The 23,571-nt window shown below is 44.4% G+C and overlaps 1 protein-coding gene across 2 annotated transcripts in view; it reads left to right on the top strand.

The window, feature by feature from the left end:
* Window positions 1–883: 883 nt before the first annotated feature.
* Window positions 884–23,571, top strand: part of EML1 (EMAP like 1) — a 130,489-nt gene continuing 107,801 nt past the window's right edge. Inside the window, exon 1 of one of the 2 annotated variants that reach the window (XM_055794299.1) lies at window positions 884–1,098. In XM_055794299.1, the coding sequence (XP_055650274.1) occupies window positions 1,071–1,098 (28 nt within the window). In that variant the 5' untranslated portion in view covers window positions 884–1,070. The remainder of the gene's footprint in view (window positions 1,099–23,571) is intronic. The other variant, XM_055794330.1, reaches the window with a different exon arrangement.

Consider the following 23,571-nt stretch of genomic DNA (forward strand, 5'->3'; position numbering starts at 1 on the left):
CAGACACTAAAGATCTGTGTCAGGTTAAGTTCAGACTGTCCCAGATTGTTCCTGGGAGAAAAAGTGGCAGCAAACTACCCTCTGGGTGCTGAGGGCACCCACCAAGTCCTGCACATCCCCGCCAAGCCCACCACGGCTCTAACGCCACCAGAGCCTTTGCTTGCACTTCATTAAGGTGCCTAATGAACAGACCGGTGCTCAGGGGTACTCTTTACTGACTGGACCAGTCTGGAAATCTCATTGCAAGCAAATCCCACATAAACATTCCCAAGGATTAAAAAAATAGTTTGCAGAAGCAGCCACAAAATGCTTCACTAAGGCAGCATTAAAGTGTCATATTTTAAGCAAGCAAAAGTCATGAAGTTACAGAGAAAGCTGCACTCACAATAATACTATATACCATGAAGCAGCCTTTAGCAACAGCATCACAAAAACTATTTCTTGGGTAGTACATTATAAGCAGAAGATAATTTTCTTCCTCCTTCCCTCTTAAACAGATACACCCTGGCTCCTGCCCCCTCTCCAGTAGTATTTCTGCTCAGACCCTTATTTAACCTGCAGACAGAGAAGGTACAGAGCAAGATGCCAGAGCATATCCCCCAGCCCACCACCTCCCCACTGCAGCCCCCCCGGGCAGCAGGAGTGCCCCAGCAGTGTGGCTCCCACCACCAACCCCACTGCACAGCAATTAGCCCAGTTCTCCAGCGCAGATTTGCGGCTTAGCTCTTAAAAGCCGTTTCATAAATATTCGATGGCCTTTCCGACAGGGTAATGTGCCTCTGTGACATTAAAGAGGAAACTCTGCAAAGGGGAGGGATGACAACAAATTTATCCACCAATAGCACACTCTTTTGGCACAAAAGCACATTCTTATCTTTACATCCCATAATGAGAAGGCAGGGACGGGACGGTTGCTACAGCTCTCTGGGTGGGTAGATGTACAGTGTAAGAGAAGGGTAGCTGTAAATTTTTAGATATTATTTTCCCCCCGCCTTTGCAAGCAGAAGGACCCACGCGTGCGGTCCTGCCGTGGTTTTCCTAAGCCCCCGGTGAGGAGGACTTCTTGCACGATGTCAGACTGCGAGGGACTGCCTGTGGGTAAGCGCCAGATTTATATTTACCCCGGTGTCCTGTCGACTAGTTCACATTCTCAGATTGCAAAGTCACACGCGAAGCTGCTTGCTTTTGAAGGGAGTCAGAGCCGCAGCAGGGAGAGGAGAAACTCCCTGCAACCACTGCAGATCCTGGTGCAGTCCCTTAAGAGTTCATGGTGGAGGGCTGGAGTGGGTGGTAACGCCTGGTTTTTCTCTAAAGGCACAGGGGCTGGAAAGGAGGAAGGGTTTAGTAATTCAGCCAGATGGTCTGAAGTGCCTGTGTCCGGAGAGATGATGGTATCGATGTACATAGTCTCGAGCTCCCGAAGGAGAGTTTCTGGGGATGGGTCCTGCCGCACCAAGCGCGCTGTGTACGTGTCCTGTTCATGCCTTGATAAACCTTCCCGGATGGTAATGGACGCAGCAAGGGGCAGATAAATGTAATTTGAAGGGTTTATTTGCTGAAAGGAAATAGAAATGTACCTTATTTTCAAAATAAGTGCCTTACATGTTTTGCCTATATCTGGGAAAGAGTCCTTTACTAGCACTGATGGCTGTATATGTCAAACTTCACTGAGCAGGAGGACACATCAGCAAGAAGCATGTTTCTCAGCTGGTTGTTGTTTTTTTTTAACTTCTAGAGGAATTGTAAACACTCACTATACTGCACAAAAGGAAACTTGTCAAAATGCTAGAGTGACTCTGTGCCAAGGCATTTTGCTAATAAAGAGATGGACCATTGAAAACATCTTTTTTTTTTTTCTTTTTTCCTTTAACTGTGGCAAGCATTTCTCTTTTCTCATATGTGTATATATACATATATACATACACATACTGTGCAGCACTCCTGTTTCACTGGCCTGTGAAGGCTGTGTGTCAGAGATGAGGATGTGGGCTAAAAAGTGAGGCTGGGGAAGAAGGCTGCTGCAGTGGTTTTTTTTCCCTTGTCTCTCTGCTTTCCTTTTACAAAAACAATATCCTGTCCACAAATGCACACTCAAAACCAGAGTGGAAAACTGTAAATTATGTATATGGTGCAGAGCGAACTGCACCAGGCGCAATTCCCTGTGCTGTTGCTATCGTTGTCTAAAGAGAGGAGAGATGAAGATGAGTATTTCTCGCTTCCCTTCTCAAAGGGCTGATCTGTTAACCAGCAAAGCTTCCCTTCTTCAGGCTTTGATTTTAAGGGCCTGACTTCAGTTTGCTTGTTAAGCACTCTGAGTTGGGGGTTGGGTATTTCAGGGTGACAGTGACAGTATTTAGCTGGCATCTGGTATTAATGATGAAACTGATATTGTGCATGCATGGCATGTTGTGTGCATAAGTTACTGACACCTCAATTACCTTTGCTGCTGAGAGGACTAAGGAAGTTTCCTCCAGAAAAGCGTTTATAGATGCATGATTTGAGGGAGCGAAGCAGTTTGTTATGGGTGGGAATGAAAAGTTTAGGTAAAGTGATGTTTAGATGTGGACGTGGATCGGAAATGTGCCAGCATACACAGGGGAAAGGTTCATTTCTCTCTGTTCCCCCAATAATCCTCCCATGTCCCCCAGCTGGAGCTGACCCTGCCTCCAGCCCAGCGGGACTCACCCTGCCTCCTGCCGCCCTGCCCCGCACCGAGCACGGACACGGACGGCCAGTCAAGCCAAGTGGTTGTCCGCTGCACAGACCTTGCATAATTTTCTGGTTCATGTATGTACAGAAGTGTGTGTGCATATATGCGTATATAAATATACACAAAACCAGCACTGGGCATAGAAATGGTAGCTCCCCTGTGCATTTATTAAGCAATTTTAGTGAACCAGTGGCTGACAGCTTGCTTTTCATGTTAAGGTATTTTGAAATCACATCATGCTCTTTGTGGTTATTGCTCTTATACTATCTAGTTCAGAGTTTAAAACTTTAGCAGTAAAAACTCCATAAAAAGGGATGCAAAAAATCAGCATTAAGCTTTCTAAAAATAATCATTAGTGCCTGCTAGTGCAGAAATACCACTTTGCTGAATCCAATGAGCGCAGTAAGGCTGGTGGTGTACTTTTAAAATCTTTGGGTTTGAATGCAGCCAGATAATATAGCTGCAAAAAGTTGTTGCAGTGACAGATATCATCAGCACCACAATGAGGCTAGAATCCAGAGCTCTGCTGTACAGATGTAGACAGGTGTTTGTGTATACACATGCACACAGCTATAAAGAAATTTAGCCAAAGCACAATATTAGTGGCAAGTGTATGTATTGCTTCACCAACCTTTTCGCAAAGTGTATGCCTCCTGAACAACCTGGAGAACTGCCGTTTGTAGTTGCAGTAAATTAATGCCAGAATTTTCAGACTACTTTCAGCCTACACAAAAATGTAGCAAGAACAGCTGCGGAATTGTTCCCTGGGATAAGCAACTCAGAAGGAACTTCTGAATACAACCTTTGAATTAAATAACTGGATATGAATGGGTCAATATACAAATAATTTTTCAACAAGAAGCTTTATTCAGTAAGAGTATCCTACTTCTAAGCTGGAAATTGTTATGCAGTTTTTCAGGATGAAAGTACTGGGTGTTTTTAAATCTCTGATTTATGTTTAATTCCAGCATGGCTGCACCCTTTTGCTGATGTGGAAGGGAAAATTAAACATGTGATACAAACAAAGTTTTATTTTGTTGTTTGAATGTAGCACAAAAGACAAAAGGATCCTAGATGTCAGACTGCAGATTAAATGCAAGCAAGTGTACAGTCATTTTGGACTGAATTCATACCAAAAAAGGCACTTGAAAGTGTCACTATCAAAATGATCTACTAGTGAACAGAATTCTAAAATTTACACTGTTAATTTCCCATTGTAACATGGGGAGATAAAGAAGAAAGATCAGTCACTTCAGGACAAATGCATTCCTATTTCTTTCTGGTTAGCAATTATTGACATACTGATGCTATCCATTAGTGCCAGCTGCATAGATTTCCTGTCATTCCTACGTGCAGATAAAGGAAAAGTACATCAATTATTTAAGTGCTTCCTCTTGTGTGTATTGTTTTTCTCTTGTAAGGAGACATAATTCAGTCTCTGTACAACTGAACAGCTTTTCACGCACCCAGCATTTTGATTAGGACTGTAGGAGTCATGGTGGTTCTGGTTCTTAACACAATCCTTTTGACTTCAGCAAACCCTCTGAAGTCATGCAAAGGTTCCTAAAGTGCCTCTTTCCTTATTGTCTTGTTTCTTGTTTCAGCCACAGACTAACTTTGAAAGGCATGGGTAACTTTTTTGTGGATAACATCAGTGCTGTGATAATACAAGGTATTCGGCTGTAATAGGTGAAGATCATATTGTTGAAGAAGGAGTAGCTAGCTATTCAGACACTGGCAGTCTCATGTGTACATACTTTCCCTGCTATTCACTACAACAGGGCGAAGAAGGGAAGAAACAGAATTGATGTAGCTTGTTCTGCAGCAGGTGGCATGCGAATCTAACCCAATTTCCTTAAAATTCCTCTCAAACTTTTATTGGCCTCATTTCAATAGAGGAGGAAACAAGACCTTTCATCTGAAGTATATTCCTGCCTGTTTAGCTAAGTACTTCCTTTCAAAGCTAAAATTACACATTTCAAACATGCTTTTAAGACAGGCTGGACCCAATTTGTTAAAATTGGTGTGTTCAGAATCAGGATATCCCAGAAGCCTACAGGAATTTAGACTTCCTGAAATTCAACACATGCTCTGCACGGTCACGGGGAGTCCATCTGGCTCAGCCAGAGAGGCTGCTAGTGGGCGAGACCTCTGTCTTCCATGCTGGGCTGTCCCTAGACAGCCACTGGGAATAAAATATGGCATAAACATATTTTTGTAACAAAAAAATCATTAGAAATGACTCAGCACATGCATGAGCAGTACTCCTGTCAAATAAAATTGCCCTACTTTCAAGTACTCAGAATAGGATTATGCTTTAAATTAATCTTTCATCAGATTTGGTAAAAATTGTCCAGCTTTTTGCAGATAAAACTGTTCCCCTTAGGGCTGGAGTACTGATTCTACTTTGCAGTCTAGACCTTGGGTAAACGGTCTTGACTCAGAAACTAATGTCATGTGAGTGGTCCCACTGAGCACTAACTACTGTTTGCAGGGTGAGACCCTAAGTAAAAGCATCACACTGAAAACACTTGCAGAACTGCTGTGCAGGCTGCGTTTAGTGCTTGGGGGTAAGCAGGGGAGTCTAAATGCTTCCCCAGTCTATCAACCCAGCTACCTGCTGCAGGTTAGAAAGGTAATGGCACATCTCAAGCATTTCAAGAGAGCAGTCTGCAGGATGAATGGTAGCTTGTGACCCCACTAAAACCCCCAGCACACTGGCTTGCAGGCTTGAAGCCCCCCAGGAGCATCCCCCAAGGGGAAGGTGAGGACAGGGTTCTGGGGCTCCCATGCCTGCAGAGCTAGCTTTGCACAGCGAGGCATGAGCAATCTTGCAGTCAGTACACTTATAAACAAAAAAAACCATATAAAGCTTTCAGCTTTGGGAAAGGATGGGGTGAAACCTGAATGAAGAGTGACTGTGAATGACTACCACCGAATCACTGTCGTTGAAGCTGTGCAGCCTTGCTCAGGTCACAGAAGTTAGGTGCCACAGAGGATTGCCTGAAGTCTGTCTAGGGATTTCAGCTCAAGGTATAGGAGTTCAGTCTTGCTCTTGGCTAACTTGCTGCATGCCAAGTCATTTAAAGATGCTCTGCAGTGGCAATGGACATGACTGAGCCAAACATCTGAAAGAGGGAAGGTAAAAATGTCTGATGGTCACTATAAATCTTCAAGAAAGAAGCATTTCCAAATGCCAGCATTTACCCCATTTAGAATCATAGAATCACAGAATTATTTAGGTTAGAAAAGAATTTAAGATCAAGTCCAACCTTTAACTTAGCATTGCCAAGCCCACCACTAAACCATTTCCCGAAGCACCACATCTACACATCTTTTAAATGCCTCCAGGGATGGTGACTGAACCACTTCCCTGGGCAGCCTGTGCCAGTGCTTGGTAAGCCTTCTGGTGAAGAAATTTTTCCTAATAGTGGGTTATGCTCTTGCTTCAGCTACTGATTGATCCCGGCTCACTGGGGAACATTTCATCTCTGCATGTGACTTTCCATTGGAGAGCATCCTATCCATGAGGCAGTTTCATCTGGTTTGGCTGAAATCCCAGGGGATTTCCTATGGCCTGCATGCTCCCCCCTCTTTTCCCAAGAGCTCTCTGCCATGCTCACTAGACCCAGCAGCCTGTCCTCCATCAGCTTGGGTGTGGGGAAAGTCCTGTTCCAGGGAGAGACGGAGAGGAAATCCCACAGGATCCTGCTCTCTGCCTCCAGGCTCTCTGGCTGCTCCAGTTTTGGATAGAATCATAGAATCGTTTAGGTTGGAAAAGACCTTTAGGATCATCAAGTCCAACTGTAAAACTAACACTGCCAAGTCCACCAATGTCCCTAAGCACCACATCTACACATCTTCCAAATACCTCCAGGGGTGGTGATTCCACCACCTCCCTGGGCAGCCTGTGCCAGTGCTGGACAACCCTTCCACTGAAGAAATTTTTCCTAATATCTGATCTAAACCTGCCCTGGCACAACTTGGGTCCATTTCCTCTTGTCCTACCACTTGTTATTAGGGAGAAGAGACTGACCCCCACCTGCCTACAGCCTCCTGTCAGGCAGTTGTAGAGAGCGATAAGGTCCCCCCTGAGCCTCCTTCTCTCCAGGCTAAACAACCCCAGTTCCCTCAGCTGCTCCTCATAAAACCTGTGCTCCAGACCCTCCACCGGCTTCATTGCCCTTCCCTGGACACGCTCCAGCACCTCTATGTCCCTCTTGTAGTGAGAAGCCCAAAACTGAACCCGGGATTTGAGATGCAGCATCACCAGTGCCAAGTGCATGGGGATGATTATCATCATAGTATTTGAAGAAAATATTTTGCAAAGTGATGAGAACCTGGAACACTATTATTTAACAGGGTTTGTAACTGATGAACATGACACAGAAACTCCTATTTTCATGTATGTACCCCCTGGCAAACTAATTTCCTTTTACATTTGAAAAGTCAAGTCAGAAGATAAACATTAAGACTTAGAACCAGTCACAAATTTTCCACTAGAGAGTTCTTCCATCACAAAATGCAGAGGTCACCAAATCAAAACACAACATTTTGTCAACATCAACTTCAATATATTAATAATTTTAAAAACTACATTTTGAAAACTGAAATTGAATGGGAAGTAAGGCAAGAATTCTTGGAATGTTTGGGTAAAATAAACCCAAATATAATATCTGAGTTCCTTGGCCCAGTTTGATGCAAATGAAACTGAATTCCCATAATTTTCTTGGCAGCTGGGAATTCTCCTGCTGACTCGCTCTGCAGCTCCACCTGGAGATGCTGTGGCTCCCAGGTCTGCCTGAGCAGTGCCTCAAACAGCCGAGGCTGTGCATTGAGGGGGCAAACACCCATGATAACAAAGAAAGCATTACTTTTTAAAGGTTTTGAACAGGTTTTGGAACATGAGGATCAGGCAAATATGCAAAGTAAAATGAGTGGCCCTAGTGTCCCAGGAACTTATGCTTTGCAAGAAACCTCCTAGGAGCAGGTTTATGGTGACAAGCAAGCCCCACTAAGACACAGGGTTGGGACCCTGCCAGAGGCACACCTGGAAAAGCCTCTCTGCCCATGAGGCATTTCAAGACAGCCCCACGATCCAAAATATTAAGCCAACAGTCTTTAAAGAGTTAAAATCACTTGAGTTAAATGTTCCTGCTTCACAGGCTGGTGAGGGCTGAGCCTTGGTGAAAGGGCTCCCTGCTGAGGAGGCACTGCCAGGTTCAAACATGGATTTCAAAGCCCTGAGGCTGCAGTGGCCCAGCCTTCCACCTTCTCAGATCTTTTGTTGGGGAAAAAAGTGCTTTTCCATCTGGGAGAAATCTGAGGCCTCCCAAACCCACACAGCAGTAGCTTCAGTGCTGGGAAAGGTGGAGAGTCGGAGGGCTCAGAGCAACTCCCCATTTGCACTTGCGTAAAAGGCCACAGATGGCAAAGCTGCTTCTTTGTCATCAAAAGCAAAGAGGGAAGGAGCTGCTTTCTGTCACAGCCAGGCTTGTTCTCAACAAGGGTTTAGCCCAGCTCAGCCAAACGTAGCATACCTGTACAGAGCTGTGTAGTACAAGCCCCATCCGCTAGTCATAAAATTATTTCTTCAAACTAGGTTCAAATTTTGCAACCTCTGGAATTAGGGAAAAAGACTAACTCTGCTGCCGACTCCCTTTTTCTCACCTGACATTTTGCTTAGGAGTAAGCACAGCCCTAGGAACCCCAGCCCTGCCCTGCTTGGCAGCCCGGGTGGCCAGGATGAGCAGTTTGGGTGGGCCAGGCTCGGAGACTGTGAGTGGTGTCCCCCCCCCCCCCGTGACAGTCAGAGGTTTGCTGCAGACAGTGTGGCAACAGTGGCACATGAGTGTCCTGTTCCTGGGTCTTGGCAGTAGTTAGGTGGGAGCTGACTGTGTTCCAGGAGTGTCCTGAGCAAAGGCGCAGGGTTAGGCTGCATCTTGAGCATCTGCATTTGAAGCGTAGCGGGTGAGGTGTCCCTCTGTGGACTAGGCTAAATGTTTGGCTGGCAGGCAGGGGCTGTGCCTGCTCGCTGTGTTTCTACAGCACAATGTATATGTGCTAAGTGCTACTGGGGCTCCAAGTGGCAGGTATTTGAGCGAGCAGAGACATTAACGCCCATTTTCAGAAGCTGGAGTTTGCAAAAATGTACTGAAATCATATCTAGGAGTAAGAGAGGATTTATTTTCTTTTTTTCCTTTCTCTCTTTTTTTTTTCTTTTCTTTTTTTTCTTTTTTTTTTTTTTTTGAGGGGCAATGCTGAAGGAGAAGAGCTCTTTCAGGCAGGCAGAGACAGCTGAAGTCAACATGAAAGGTTGCAGCTGGGATGCTGGCTGAGGATCTAGTTAAGGAAATACGGAAGATGTTACATAGCTCCCAGGTGCTCCTCTTCCCCACCCCCATTACTGACAGGAGGATTTTGCTTATCTGTAGAAAAAGCTGGAAGCTGTAGCTGTAGGGTCTGTGAGCAAGAGCACTTGGACAGGCTCTACGGCGCATTTCTGAACAGTGTCATTCCATGATGTTTACAGTAACATAAGGCATGCAAAAAACAAGTGATGTGTTTTTCCTCCTCCTCTCCTCCATGCCTCATAACATCTGCAGCATTTCCAACATAGTCTGTGTTAAGCCATTGGCATTTAGAAGCCATAATTGCATTTAATATTTGCTCCTTGCTATCTGGAGCCCTGTCTTTCTACAGACCCGTTTTACAGGCAGTAATTTAGAGGGTGGTGCACCCTTCCCTTATTTTGCCGTTCAGACTCCAAACTACATGTCCAGTTTGCCCTACCACCAACCTGGTGAGTGCCCAGTCTCTCATCCCCATATTCAGTGGGTTCTCTGTCCCTGTCATTTCTTTCTTTACTGTCTATGATCAGCTCCCTCACCACACACTAGTGGTTTCCACAGTTAAATTTGTAGCATTTTTGATTCCCTTTGATTTCAAACCTCCTCTAAAAACTCATCTAAAAGACTGGCAAGGTCCCCCAAATGCTTTCCTCCTTTCAGGAAAGAAACTCTGGGGCAGAGGAGTGGGGTCCTGACAGATGCCAAGCGCTGGGCATGGACCTGTTGATAGTGCCCAGGATCAGTTCCCCGAAGGAGACCTGGGTTTCACAGAGCAGCTGAAGTCACCATTGAGTCAGTGGGGGATGTGGGAACTGGTCAGAGCTGCTCTCTGTTTCTGCATGTGAGCTGTCAATCACAGAAACTGCTTTTGGAGGAAAAGCCTGCCTCTGAAAGCAAGCCTCAGATGACTCCAAACTTTTGTGGCTCAGTAAATTGGCTGTGGCCCTTGAGGAGTCACAACAAATCCCAAGAAGATTTAGGAAAGTATAATGTTGTCTCCATCACAGGTAACAGGAACATTTCAGAGAAGTGCCAATGGCTCGGTCATCTCAGACAGCTCCTCCCCACCGCTCGAGCAGGAACCCCCCAGCTGCCCATCACTGCTCTCGGCACCGTTTGCATGGCTTATGTTTCCATCGCTTGAGTGCTCCTTGGGAGAGCAAAGGCTTTCATCCACACCACCTAGTGTGAGGGCATGAAATGAAGAGTTTGGAGAGATGTTTGAAAGGTTTAGGTCCACAATCCCTTCATAAATCCACAGGCCAATCTTGGCATTTCATGCGGTTTTCACCTATTTTGCAGGTAAACATACTTGCTTGCTGCCTACACAGCACACGTGCACACATATCCTTTGTGATGTGCTCTTTGTGGAGCTGCAGGATATACCATGGCTTTGCCAGTCCCCCTTAATCATACAGTGCACCCAGAACACTTCCCAGGAACCAATAAAACGACTGTGAAAATGGTAATATCCTTGCTGCTGCAACCAGCAGTGTGAGAGGAGCCCCAGGGCTGTGGGCTGAGGTATATTTGTGTGCATGGCCACCCTCCCAGTCCCCTCGGATGGGCATGGTCATTCCTGCTTTGCTCCAGAAGCTCTGATGAGAGAATGACCCTGCACTTCAGCAGGTCCCTGTGTTGTAAAACCGTGTTGAACCCCAGCAGGCAGCCAGTTACCTGGGCAAAGGGTCTCCAGCCTGAAGCTGGGGTTGGGTGAAAACTGCTGTAGCTAGACAAATTGCCTGAAGATGCCTTGCTGATGCAACGGAGAAGTAAAAGCACGCAATGTCTGAACACCTAAATATTTTCCACAGATACTCAAAAATCTGAAAAAGTGGCAGCAAGCTGAGGGGCCCTGATTGTACTTGATTGTATCACAGGGATTAAGAAGGACCTAACTTCAGGTTAAATTTATAATTTGTGCATTTCCTCCTCTCTGGGGGAAGGAAGAGCTTTAGAAGCCTGATCTAGACCCCTTGGAGTCAAGAGGAGCCTTTCCATTCACTCCAATGAATTTGGATCAGGACTCTTAAAATCTCAGAAATACTTTTAGCCACCTGATCCATAGGTACAGACTGTGGCTGGGTCGGCTCAGTTCTTCTCAAGACAGCCTGAGCCCTGTGCAGTGCAGCTGGTGAGCTTTGCTGGGTGACACCTCACCAGCAAGCGCTCTCGTGGTGCGTGGGAAGCACTGTCCATCAGTCATACTTCATCCCAGCATGATTGCTCACAGAAATATATTTATATTTGTACCTAATTAAAACTCAGTGAATGTTTTGTATTTCCCCTACTGAATCACTGCTAGATATGACTTAGCACTAAGTCACAGCCACATGTTGGTGTTACTCAGAGTTTATATGAGAGGGACTGAGGCTCATCAAGATTAAGCCAAAACCAATTCCTAGTGATGAGGGTGTCTCATCGCAGATGCTGAGGAGCTCTCCTTTCAGAGCACACAGCACCATATTGCATATATTCAAACTTCATTGACAGCTCTGAGTGTTGGGCATGTCTGTAAATCAGATCCATGGTCTCTGGTCCAGAATGAGGACATGAGGAATGTGCCATCAGTGACCATTTGTGAAAATCTTGGGTTTCACAGTTGCTTGTGGAGCAGCAATTCTCCCTTCGAGAACTGCTCTGAAGCTGAGGCACAGATACAATCCAGTTCCCAGCATCCAGATTTTCAAGTTGACTTAGCCTGAAATTGTGCTTGTTCTTCCTGGAATTGCATTCTTTACCATGTTCAACATTTCCAGCAGGTGAAGCTGTGATGTTATAAACAGCTTATTGGAAACACATATGTCATAAAATACAAAATACTCTGACACCTCATAACTAGATCTTTAGCAATAAGCATACTTGTTATAATAATTAGATACTTTACCAGTTGTTTGGAGATACTCTACAGTGTCGATAGCCTTGCACACAAACACCTCTGATACAGGCAGCTTGGTCCTGGGACACTAAATATATCATTTCCTACAGCTCTTCTACCCCAAATGAGAGACTCCCAGGTTCACTCTGTAGCTACAACAGCCAGCTGGCCTTCTCACACCCATCTGACTCAGGCATGAGATTGCAATCCATTTGTGCTGCAGGCATATGGGCTGCACGTGGAAAGGATTTTGAGAAGGAAACTATTCTTTCCTGCATCTACCATAAATTCCAAATAGTATATTCAGGCATAACTGTTCAAAAACAGACAGTGCATTGATGCAATGCAAGCAGTTTCTCTGGGAAATTTCACCTAAACTGTTTGATTTGTCTTAGTGCTGCCAGCTCTTTGATGTTTATCATGAGCCTCATAAGATTCGTTTTAATTTTTTTTCTAAAGCCAGGTTTCTTGGGTCATGAGTTTTTGGTGGTTGTCAAGATGTCTATGCGTGATCTGTTTTCACCCAGTCAGCAACATATGGGGAGTCTTATGCCATTGGAGACTGAGGATTTTTTTCCAAAGACATTTTGGTCAGGTATTTAAACATCTAAGATATAGGGAGAAGCATCATGTGGGAAAGTGCAAGAGAACATGCAGTGTCTGGAACAGATATGGCAGGCTGAGGCACACAGTGTTCACATGTGTAGGCTGGAGAATAATATTTCTTTAACAAAAGCTGTATTTTTAAACATCAACCACATTTTTGTGTGTTTTCATTTTGAGTCATTGAATGAGAAAATTGGAAAACTCCAGGGAAAGCATTCAATCTGCTCACAGTTTTTAACAGGAGGAGTGTTTGTTTTCTCAGCAAACTCCTCTCCTGCAACTATTTGGTTTCTTCAGATCTTTGGGGAGCCTCCCTGCACATAAAGTAGCTGAAGAGTCTTTTTGCTGTCCTTTACCTACTCCCTGCCCGTCGCACTGCCTACTCTGATGTCCTGTAAAGCAAGGGGAGTAAGAAGACAGCTCTTCACTCTTCTCCCACTACACTGGAAGGAAACTACCATTGAAAAGTGACTGGATGAGACATATTTGTCAAGGCATGATGAGTGTCCCCTCCCTACTGTAGAAGCCTCACTGCTCAGATCAATCAAAATGTAACCAAGGCCAGCGAGGCTTCAGCACCCTTGTGGGCTCTGGGGATGCAGAAGGACCGTCAGAGCCTGAGTGTGAACATCTCCTTGCTTCATGCTGCCATCAAGACCTCAGGAGGACAGAGCCAGTTCCTGGAGTGGCACCTGTGGTCCTGTGCCATGCCCCTCACTGCCAAGGTCAGTTGTCCGTGCAGGGGAGAGGAGACAGAGGAGCACCCCAAGGTGCATGAGAAAACTCACTACTCTAGAACTATGAGACACGATGGTAGCCAGGAGATTAATGTCTCTGTTTTGTCCAAGGGGGAGATTCAGGCTTAGAAATTATTCTGTTTTCCTAAATTGGTTTTACTCTCTCCCACAGAAATATGCCTCAAAGTTGAGTGCATGTTTAGCATTTGTTTTCTTCTAATGAAGTTCAGCAGCTGGGTTATCCTAGATAATGGTGCCAAATCTTTAAAGATTTCCTTGTTCCAAGGTGATTGCTCAATTGACAATCTGCCTCGTTAATTTAGCTGCCTTCAGGGACAGAGGAGAACTGGAGGCAACTGGACACTTTACTGATTTGACGTGAAGAGCGAGACAAGGCTGTAGCATGAGTCTATCACAGCACGGCCCTGAGCCCGCTCAAACAGCTGTGTCTTTGCCACTGAGAGTGCCTGCGTTCTCGGGAACATACTCAAATGGAGTTGTCTGGAGTAAGGAGCCAGCACACGGGATCAAATTTACTTTCCACTACTGGATGTGCTGCCTTGCTGCAGGCCAGCCTGTTTACAAGTTGGCTGCCTGGAGAACACCAAGAAGCGATGCAGCTGGCAGGCACCTCTGGTACAGTGTCCTTCAGGGCTGGTGTTGCTTCTCTGTGCAACATCACTCATTACTTGCAATGAGTCGCAGACCTCTCCTTTCAGCAGTTAATAGCATCTGATGAGCCCGTGTGTTTGAATTTCTGTGTGTTGACCCAGTATCAAACATCTACAAAAGGGGTGAAAAATCAGCAGGAATGCTAATTCTCCACTGAACTTGGTCTATGGCCAGAGACAGCCCTTGGTTTCTGCCTGGAGCTGGAGGTCAATTTTAGTTAAGTAAAAAGTTATTAGATCCCCATTTCTGCTTCCATTATTTCTCAAAAGACACTTAGCAGAACTCAGTTCTTGTTTACATTCTCTGGCTACTGATGATGCTTGGCTGCCTTCTCTCTGTTTTCAAGGCCTTGTGCCAAATTTAGACAAGGAGGACAGATTTCTCATCTGGACTTTCATTTTGTGGGTTACCCATTGCCTGATGTGGGCACAATGTGATCTAAAAATCTCATCTACCGCATAGCCAAGTGGGTCTGAGCTAGGAAGACTTATCCCTCCTTGCTAACTACTAGAGCTCCACATGCCCTTCATGTGAAGGGCATATGCCCTGTGCCCTGAAGGATGCTGCTGCAGGTTTCCAAAGACTTAGGACTACCCTTTCTTTCTTATGTATTGCTTTAGGCAAGTGCTTCTTAAAGGTTGTCTCTCTTCAGCTGTGTATGTGGTTCTCAAGAGACCCTAAACAAGTGATGTCTCTGCCGTAGTACAGTGCCCCCCAGAGACACCCAGTCTGTGACCTCTCTGGCCCTTTCACAGTTCTTCCAGTCCTGCCCATCTGCTGCTGCCTTCCTTGCTCTGCCCAGCAGCAAGTCCTGGAAAAGTACCTTGATTTTATCCAGAGATGGAATAGGAAGCATCAAAATATCAGTCACAAGAATTTATGGGAGTAAAGTTTTTGCATCTGAATACTCATGAAGCAGAAATGCAAAAGTAATTTTCTACTTGGAGTGAAGATTAGGAGAAATTTCTTTGCCCTCATTAGAGGAAAGCATCTTCTACTGTTTTCACATCTTTAATAAAGGCGGGTTTCTCCAATTCTTACACAATAAAGGTGGAATTCTACCAAGTATCCAATGATGACCTGAACCACAATCATGAAATATGAGCCACCTGCCCATGTCACTGAAATCTCAGGAGGGAATTACAGCCTTTAGCAGGGTTCATTCGAGGTATACTACTTAAGGTAATAGGGCTGGGCAATCTCATTAAGATTTATTTCCACCCCATATAAACATGGGTTCAAAAGTACATCTGGAGCTGTACTGGCTTTATCTTTGGCTTATGGAAGAGATTGGAAAAAGAAGTAAACAGAGAATACAATCAATTGCTCAATCGGCTGGACCAGGAGACTGCGGGATATAGCGAACACAGACTTGTGCCCAGCAGGCTTGGAGGCTGAGGAAATCGAAACAAACTTTTTTCCTTATATTGCATAGACTTTTTTTTTTCCTCCCTCCCATTGAATTTAAAAGATATTGCATCATTCTGGGAGGGAGGGAGTAACACAAAACAATTGCCTCTGCTCTTCCCTAGTAGTAGTTCATCGTGTGCACTGGACTTGTTCCAGGCCCGAATTTGTCCCTACTCATTTGGGAAGTGCATGGCTTAGGAAAAATACATTTTCAAACATTTCAGCTTGTGTTGCAGATTCCCTGAAGTAGTCTGAGACGTTTAAAAAGCTTCCAGAGCATCGGGCTTGTTCTCCCCCAGATTATGCTATGTGGCGACAGTAATCCTTCTATCACATTCTAAGTGCTTGTTCTTGCTTCTGTTGAAGTCATCCAGATTGTGGGTTATTTGGAAGCATTGATTTTCTCTGCTTCTTCAGTATAAAAGAAGCAGAAGATCTTTCCAACTGGGAGAGGAGAATTTGCTAGACAGCAAAGGCAGAAGCTTGCTAAATTTCCTGCAGTGTCTTTCTGGTAGGCATGAATATACTTGGGTGTTTCAAATGCTAGAGAGAGGCTACATGTACCGGAATCAACTCGTGGTGATCCTGTCCTGAAGCCCAGGGGCTTTTGGGGTCAGACACCCTGTAATCCACAGGCCAACTCAGGCTGCCAGCATGATCCAGCTCCTCTTACAGCAGGCAGCAGTGGGGCCACCCTAGAGCTCACTCTTGTGGGAGGGTGGGCTGCAGGGCCAGCGCCAAGGGTGGCTTCAGCAGCAGGTGATGACCTCAGGCATGTCCTTGGTGTTGCTTCCACATGGCAACATGCTCAAGCTCTTCAGTCTGTGGACGTATTTTCTTGTTTGAACAGGACCCATCACACCCATCTCAGATTCGGCCCATCCTTTGTGGTTTACCAAAACCCAGGGTAAATGCATACATCCAGAGGCCCTTGGAGATACCAAGGCAGGGAAATGCATTTGGCCCCCTCCCACACTTTCTACGAGAGGCTTGCCTGGGAAATAGATCCTGCATCGCTCTTCTCCAAGTATGATTTCCTTGGCACTAGTTTAATGCATAAAACCACACAATCAGCACAGCCATGTAGGACAGGACTACGGTCTGTTTGGAAGAAAACTGAAGGATTAAGTAGAAAGAAAAATGTTGTCGGCAGTTCTAAGGACCCATCACCATAGTATCAAATCACTATTTACAAAACTTTGTGAAGAAGTTTCCACAGGCTCTTTCCTTCAGTTTCAGTTAAACTCAGTATAGTCACTGCTCTGGATTTAAATTCTGCTCCGAAAGGCCTGTAATCTAAACATGGAAACATTTAAGTCATGCACTAAAACAAGAAAATGAAACTGATGGTGCGATCCAGTGCTGTGTGAGGACCCTTGGGCTGGTCCTGGTGGAGCTGCAATGGCCCCATTGCGTAGAGCAATGCCCAGGGAAAGCCCTCCTGCAAGCCCTGGAGCTGCTGTCCTGGAGAAAACCCTCGTGCCATTCCCAGAGCTGCCATGCTGGGGGGGAAACTCTCACGCAAGCCCCAGAGATGCCATCCTTTGGCAGGGGAAACCCTCATGCAAGTCCCAGAGCTGCTGTCCTTAGGGGGAAACACTCATGCAAGCCCCAGAACTGGTGTCCCAGGAGACCGAGGCTGGGCCAAAGTTAACAAGAGCTGCCTGGGCAGCCTGGTGAGCCAGGACATAACACAGTCCCTCTGCATCTCTCTGCAGCTGTGCTCCCAGCGCTGCCTGGCACATCCGTGTACTGCACTCTCTCTTAGGATGTAGGTGTGCTCTGGCCTGAAAGCAGCAGAATAAAGCCCCATCTGTTTTTGGTGGCTGAGCTGCATGAAATACAGTTCAGACTCTGATACAAAGAGGGAAAAATTAATTGGGTATTCAAACTTCAGTCTATTTTAATCTGGAATTATTAAGGACATCTGTATTTTTAAACACAATGTTTAACCTGACAGTGTCCCATTAAAATGCTTTATGTAAGCTCATTAGGAGCTTCTGTGCTGTATCATATTTATTGCAATTAGCAAATATTAGTGGCTCAGCCGAACTGCGAGATATTTTTTCTGTCCTGCTCCTCTTTTGTTTCTCCATCTCCTGCCTGTCATAACCTAAGCATAGACTAGGTTAGATCCTTTCACACATAAGCCTTTCTGTCTGACAAGTCCTAAAGAAGGAGAAATAAAAAAAGGAAAAGGAATAGAAAATTAACCATTAGGAGCCTCTGAGAAATCAAAAGAACCTCTTAGATTAAGTCCCTCAGCAGTGTCAAGGCTAGCAGCAGAGCCAGTGGCATTAGTGGCACTAAGTCACTTAATTCCAATATGATTCAGAATCATTTGTAGCTATCGGCTTATTCAGAGTAAATCCTCTTCCTCCCAGGTCTTTTGTTTGCTGTCTCTTGACAAGCTACATTGCATATAAATGAACTCGTAAGCTATGTGAAGGAGGGATGTATTTTCATTTGTACTGAAGTTTCATGCATGCAAACGCTACTGTAGAAATACCAGTAATGAATAGTATTAATAGCTAATGAATCCAATCCTTATTTTGGTTTTGTTTTGGGTTTTTTGAGCCCTTAGATATAAAATATGTGAAATGAAAGGGAGCTTTCCCTGAATAAAGACAGAGGCCCATTTTTAGAGATACTTAGACCCTGCTCCAGTCAGTGGCGAAGGGTGGCCCAGCTGGCCCATGTCCCAGTCTGGATCTCACAGGGTGGCTGGAATTTAGCCTCTGAGGTCTTTCACGGTTCATGAGTGAATCACAGGCTGCTAAGCCACTTCAAGGCCACAGAAAGCTCAGGTTCCCAAGAAGGAGCAAAGATTTGGTAACCTATTGTAAGCACTGGAGGTTCAATATAAGTGCCAGTTCAGACTTTTCAGCCCAACTTGCTGCTTCTGTGTGCACGCACAAATGCCTGAGTGCTGACACTGCTGAGCAGATAAGTGCTGGTGCTTGTCCTACAGCTCCTTGAGAGGATTCAAATCCTCTAGCAGAGGGTGTCCTAACAAACTGGGCTGCCACGTTGTGAACAGGCGGTGTGGAGGAGCATTTAGGAAGCAGTGTAGAAATCAGTACCAGACCCTCCATGACAGACCTCAACCTTTTCCCTAGCAGTGCCGTCTGGCTGCGCAGGGGAAGGACTGCTGGTCTCCTGCCAAGCCCCAGCCCTACTTGGCTTGTCTGTGGTGTTAGATGTTAATGCTCTCTCTGCCGGCCTGCTCGCCTGCACTGCCTGTGTTTGATGACAGCTGGAAAAAAAGTCCAACTTTTACAAGGCTATTAGAATTTTTTTCTTTTTCATGGAAAGGGAGGAAACAAAGGTGCCCATGAAGCTCACTTATTCACTTAACAATCATATAAAAATGCATCCAGTAGTGATCTTCTTTATTTGCAAAGAACTTACTGCAAAAGTGCCAGACACGTAGAGCAGCAATCTGAAAAATGATTTTTCATTTGCTGTAAACTTTGACACTATCACATGAGGTTCAAAGATCAGAATTTAGAGAGTTCATTTTGGGGACTTGGGCAATGAAGGTCCATGTTTAAAGGAGATGCATTCTGCAGCCCAATTCACAGACACTTTCTAGTTCTGTTCTTTTCTATTGGAGTTGCTTGGATCTCTGTTTCTCTTCCCATCTGATGCCCTTTCCTCCTAACGCCCTCCAGTGGGACTGGCTGCCACTCCACCACCTGGAAATCAAACCCAGCTTATTTCTTGCAGGTGTACTCCAAGTGATCATTAATGAATAAGCATGAACCCCTGAAGGCCATTGAATAGTGCTAAGTGCCATTGCTACAAGCAGAAATTATCAGCTGTAAAGTACCTGAAGGTATTTTGCAGTCCCATCTGGAAATATTTGCCCTGAGTCTGTCTCATTCCTCATTCAAACCTTTTCATTGATTTCAGGGAGCTCAGCTTGGATTGACTGTTAGGACTGATCTTAGGTTCCTAAAATCTCAGGTTCTCATCTATTTATTTTCTTTTTTAATGTTTGCATCAATTGACAAGTGTATCTTTTCCCTGTTGTGTCTTGCATGAATGTAAACTTGATGGCATGTACTGGTTAAACTGAAAAATATCATTGCCTAGTCCCATTGCCTTTCCAGGAATGGATTTAGGACACAGTCTAGAAATTAATGCCTTGGACGATAGTGAGGAGCATTAAGAGTGGGACCAAAAGAGGGTCAGATTATATAAAAAGAGAAACTCTATCTGCAAAATCCACTGCTACGCAGAAGATAGAGTATCTCATGGATGAATTTATTCGTATTTCAAAGCTGGTCTGCTGGAGATGAAGCCAGCTACAAAAGTACAGACTTGAGTCTGTATTCCAGTTATGTTAGCCGTGATCTTGCACTGGTTGGTTCACAGAAAATTTGAAAAGGAGGATAAATATTGTCTCTAAACCCCATTGCCAAAGAAAATGTAAGCGGTATTATTTTCAGCTGCTTACTCATTCAGAGGGAGCCACAGCACGAGTCTTGCTGTGCTCCTTGGCTGCTGCGAGCCAGCAGCTTTCCTCTTCCAGTGTGGAACTATGCATGCCTGGCTCTTGAGGGACAACAGGGATAAATCCCGAGTCTGCTGATGTTGCCTTGCTAACATGATATGTGTAGTCTAAGCATGTGCAGTATGCATCATGATTGTGCTGTTGGAAAAGAAAGTATTTGGGGAAACTTTTGCAAATGAGAAGACAAATATGCTGGTACCTCTTGTGCTTCAATAAAGACACGTAGTATTATGTGCAGACTGCCTAAAGAAATCACTACTCTCATCAGTGGTGACGACATTTCCTAACAAAGACAGATTGTGTCTACAAACAAAAATAAAAAAGCTGACTGCCAAATAATATCAGTGAATGTATCAAGAAAATATCATCTTGTTACCAAAAAAAAAAAGATAATCATTACAATCTGGTTATGTGGCTTGTCTAAACTGGGGAGACTAAATATTCAGTAACTAAGTATCACCACCCAAAGGATTTATTTATTATTCCCCAGTTATCCTACTGTCACTTAAATACTTTACAAAATGACCCTTAGCAGCAAAAATTAAAACCAGCTATATTTTATTAGTTACCAGCAAGTCCCAACTTCAAAAGATAAAAGACATCAAACATGAGATCCCCATAGCAAAAAAAAAAAAAAAAAAAGAAAGAAAAAGGAAGGAAAGAACCATTAAGCACAGCATCCCAGATTTGTCCCCCCTGGAGCCGGTGTTCATGAGCACACTGAGTAGCGAGTGATGGTTTCAATCCTGGTAAAGGCTGGACTCAGCCATGTGCAGCTGAAGGGATGCTCTGGAGGAAAAACAGGTTTTGGCTTCTCTATGTTTGGGACTTATGTCAGTAACACCAATATACACTCATTGCCCTGCTCTCTCAGCTAAACCATCTCTGGTTTACCTGTCCTTTGCATTGGAGCAGACATAAAGAAGCCTGCAGTGCACTTGAAGAAGCATCTTGTTTCTTTATCCTTCCTAGGGCTTGTTAGTGGTGGGTAGAGCTTGCTTAGAAAAAACAGAGTAGTTCCAGAAATCTAGTGATATTGTAACAGGCAATAAAAAATCCAACAGCTCCAAACAGAGCTCGTTTCAGGTTCAAATGCCTATCAATAAGCTCAGTTATACATTCATAAACAATCACTTGCACTGCAAGGATGTCACCAAAGGGTCCAATTTCATTTTCTCCCAATTCACAGCAATTTACAGGACTGTGATTTAAATCCTGGTCATCACCCTGAGTGTGCATGTTTGGGGGATGGGGACTTAAATCACATGAAGCTTTCCTTCTCACACAGTCTTCTTTAGCTGTACCTCAAGAAGTCATTCAGCACAATTATTTATTACTTGCATAAATCAGGGCAATGCAAAGAGCTCTGCCACTGAAGTTTAACAGCATATTCCTGTTTCGTTATTGCTCCAACAATTCTAACCTGAGAAAGGGATGATTCCTTGGTTTTGTATGGTGGATTTTTGTTTGGTTTTTTTTTTTTTCTTAATGCTGTATGCTTTTGGAAAAATAATAGACGGTGATTTATTTATGAAATTCCTAGAGCAGGAGGAAGTTATGCCTGAGTCTTGCTGCCATGGAAGGAGATAAATAGACTGTCCTAATATATTTAGCTAAAGAAGATATAACCCGTAGGAGAACAGACTGAGCAAGACTGGAGAGGCATATACAAGCTGGCATGGGAGATACTGAGCCAGAGAACAGACTGCTTAGATAGAGGCACTTATGGGTACTCCCCACCAACAAATGAATCATCGAGGGCATAAGTGACTATTTTTAGCAGCAGTTCCTATGTTTCTTTTGCCTTTTACCTCAAGAAAACTGTGAAGTGCTACAGGAGCCACTAAAAATCCATACAGAGCAATTCTGGGATTCTTTGGATGGACAGGGCTCAAAGTGCCCTTAGCTTAGCTGTGCAGCAGGGGCCACAGATATACATCTATGCATTTGTGCATCTGTGCGTGTCCATGCAGAAGCAATTCGTCCTCCCAACATACGCACTCACGTGGGGAGGGAATAGGGGTGCTCAGGCACCCTTCGTGCTGTCACCCCCCTGCTCTCATGCTTCCCCTCAGCTCCTCTGTAGGGATCAGGGAGATTGTGTTTTATGATATCCTAATTGTTGCTCTGGGCAAAATCCTTTGACTTCAGCTCTAGGGATCACGATTTAATCCAATAATTTAGCCCAATAATGGAAACCAGTAAGTAACACAATATTTGTTTTTATCATTATATTCACCATTTGGAAGTTACAGGCTGCAAACCCCTTACCATTTGTGGCAGGGCATTCCATTAATGCATCTATAAAAAACCAAAGATGTCTTCATTGACAGCACTTAACAATTTTCTCTATTACTTTGATGACTATTCACTTTGAATGGTAAGTGCTTTTCCGCACCATTGAAGCATAGCTAGTGTATAACCTCCGAGCACTCAGAAACGCTGAGATGCTACGAGAAGGAATGCTTAAGAGAGTGCATCCACTCTTTGGCACACACTGCCCAGCTTCAGACCCCGTCCAGCTCGTTGCCTTCAGTGCTGATGTATCACACACAGATCAGGACACAACGTGCCCTGTGGCATTGAGAGTGGAACAGAGCTATTTCATCCGCCTTCCGCTTTTGCATGATTACCAAGTGGGTTTTACATTCAATTCCTTGTATGAAATTGGTGGCAAAATCTACACAAGTCTAAGCTTGTTTCATAAGCTTTTATTGGATAGCAGAAACAGTGTGTACTTGTCTGGCGGTGGGGGATATAGAGGCTGTAAGTTGAGAGGCTGATGTTCAAATCCAGCAGATCAGCATAAAGCCCTCAGGATATTATTTTTGCTGCAATTACAAGTAACAGCTATCAGGAAAAGAAAGGGTAGGAGACTGCCATGTAGTGAATAGAAACGTTTCTCCTCAGTTGTTTGTATGAATACTGCAGACAAGGATAAATAGTTGTTACTGTAAAGCATTCAGTCACAAATTGATCCCCATCTGTGTCTCTAGATGCCTCTAGCTTTTCGTTATGGGAGGCAGTCGCAGGTCATCAGCGTGGTCATTTTAAGCTTGGTACAAAAAACCGATCCTGATTTAGGAGTCTCCTTGCGTGACCTTTGCTTATATTCATAAGCGTTTCTCACACAAACAGCCCCAGTGATGTTGATGCTAATAGGTAGATGGTAGAGACGATTTCACTGTGACTGTTAGAGACTGGAAACAAGGAACAAAAGCTCTTTTCTGAGAGCTGCCCATCCATCTCAAATGCTCTGACTCACTTCACCTCGTGTGGGACTGACTGCTTAGAAAAACCAACACTGCCATCTTTTTACCACGTTTACAGGATCACAGCTTTAGGATACACAAAGCATTACTCACTTCAGCTGATTCCATTAATGCTGAAGACACAGGCTTGCACTTACTCTGTGCAAGCTGTAGAGAAGGCTTCTGTATGAGAGGATTATGGCTACAGTTCGGATGCTTCACGTTTCCTAGTAGAAATACTTCACAATGAAGCAATAGCATCATTAAGCTCCTGCAATATATCAGCATCTGTATTATTTCTTCTGTTAAGAGTCTCTCTAATTCTTTTTTTCTGGAAAGCTATGAAGAAAATCAAAATTAATGTTGCTGGTTGTGATTTTTACAAAACTAGTTACTTAGGAAATAGAGGAAAAAACCCTCAGGCTCAGTTCTACAACA

Source organism: Falco peregrinus, chromosome 1 (genome assembly GCF_023634155.1).
Source record: "Falco peregrinus isolate bFalPer1 chromosome 1, bFalPer1.pri, whole genome shotgun sequence".
NCBI classification, from domain to species: Eukaryota; Metazoa; Chordata; class Aves; order Falconiformes; family Falconidae; genus Falco; species Falco peregrinus.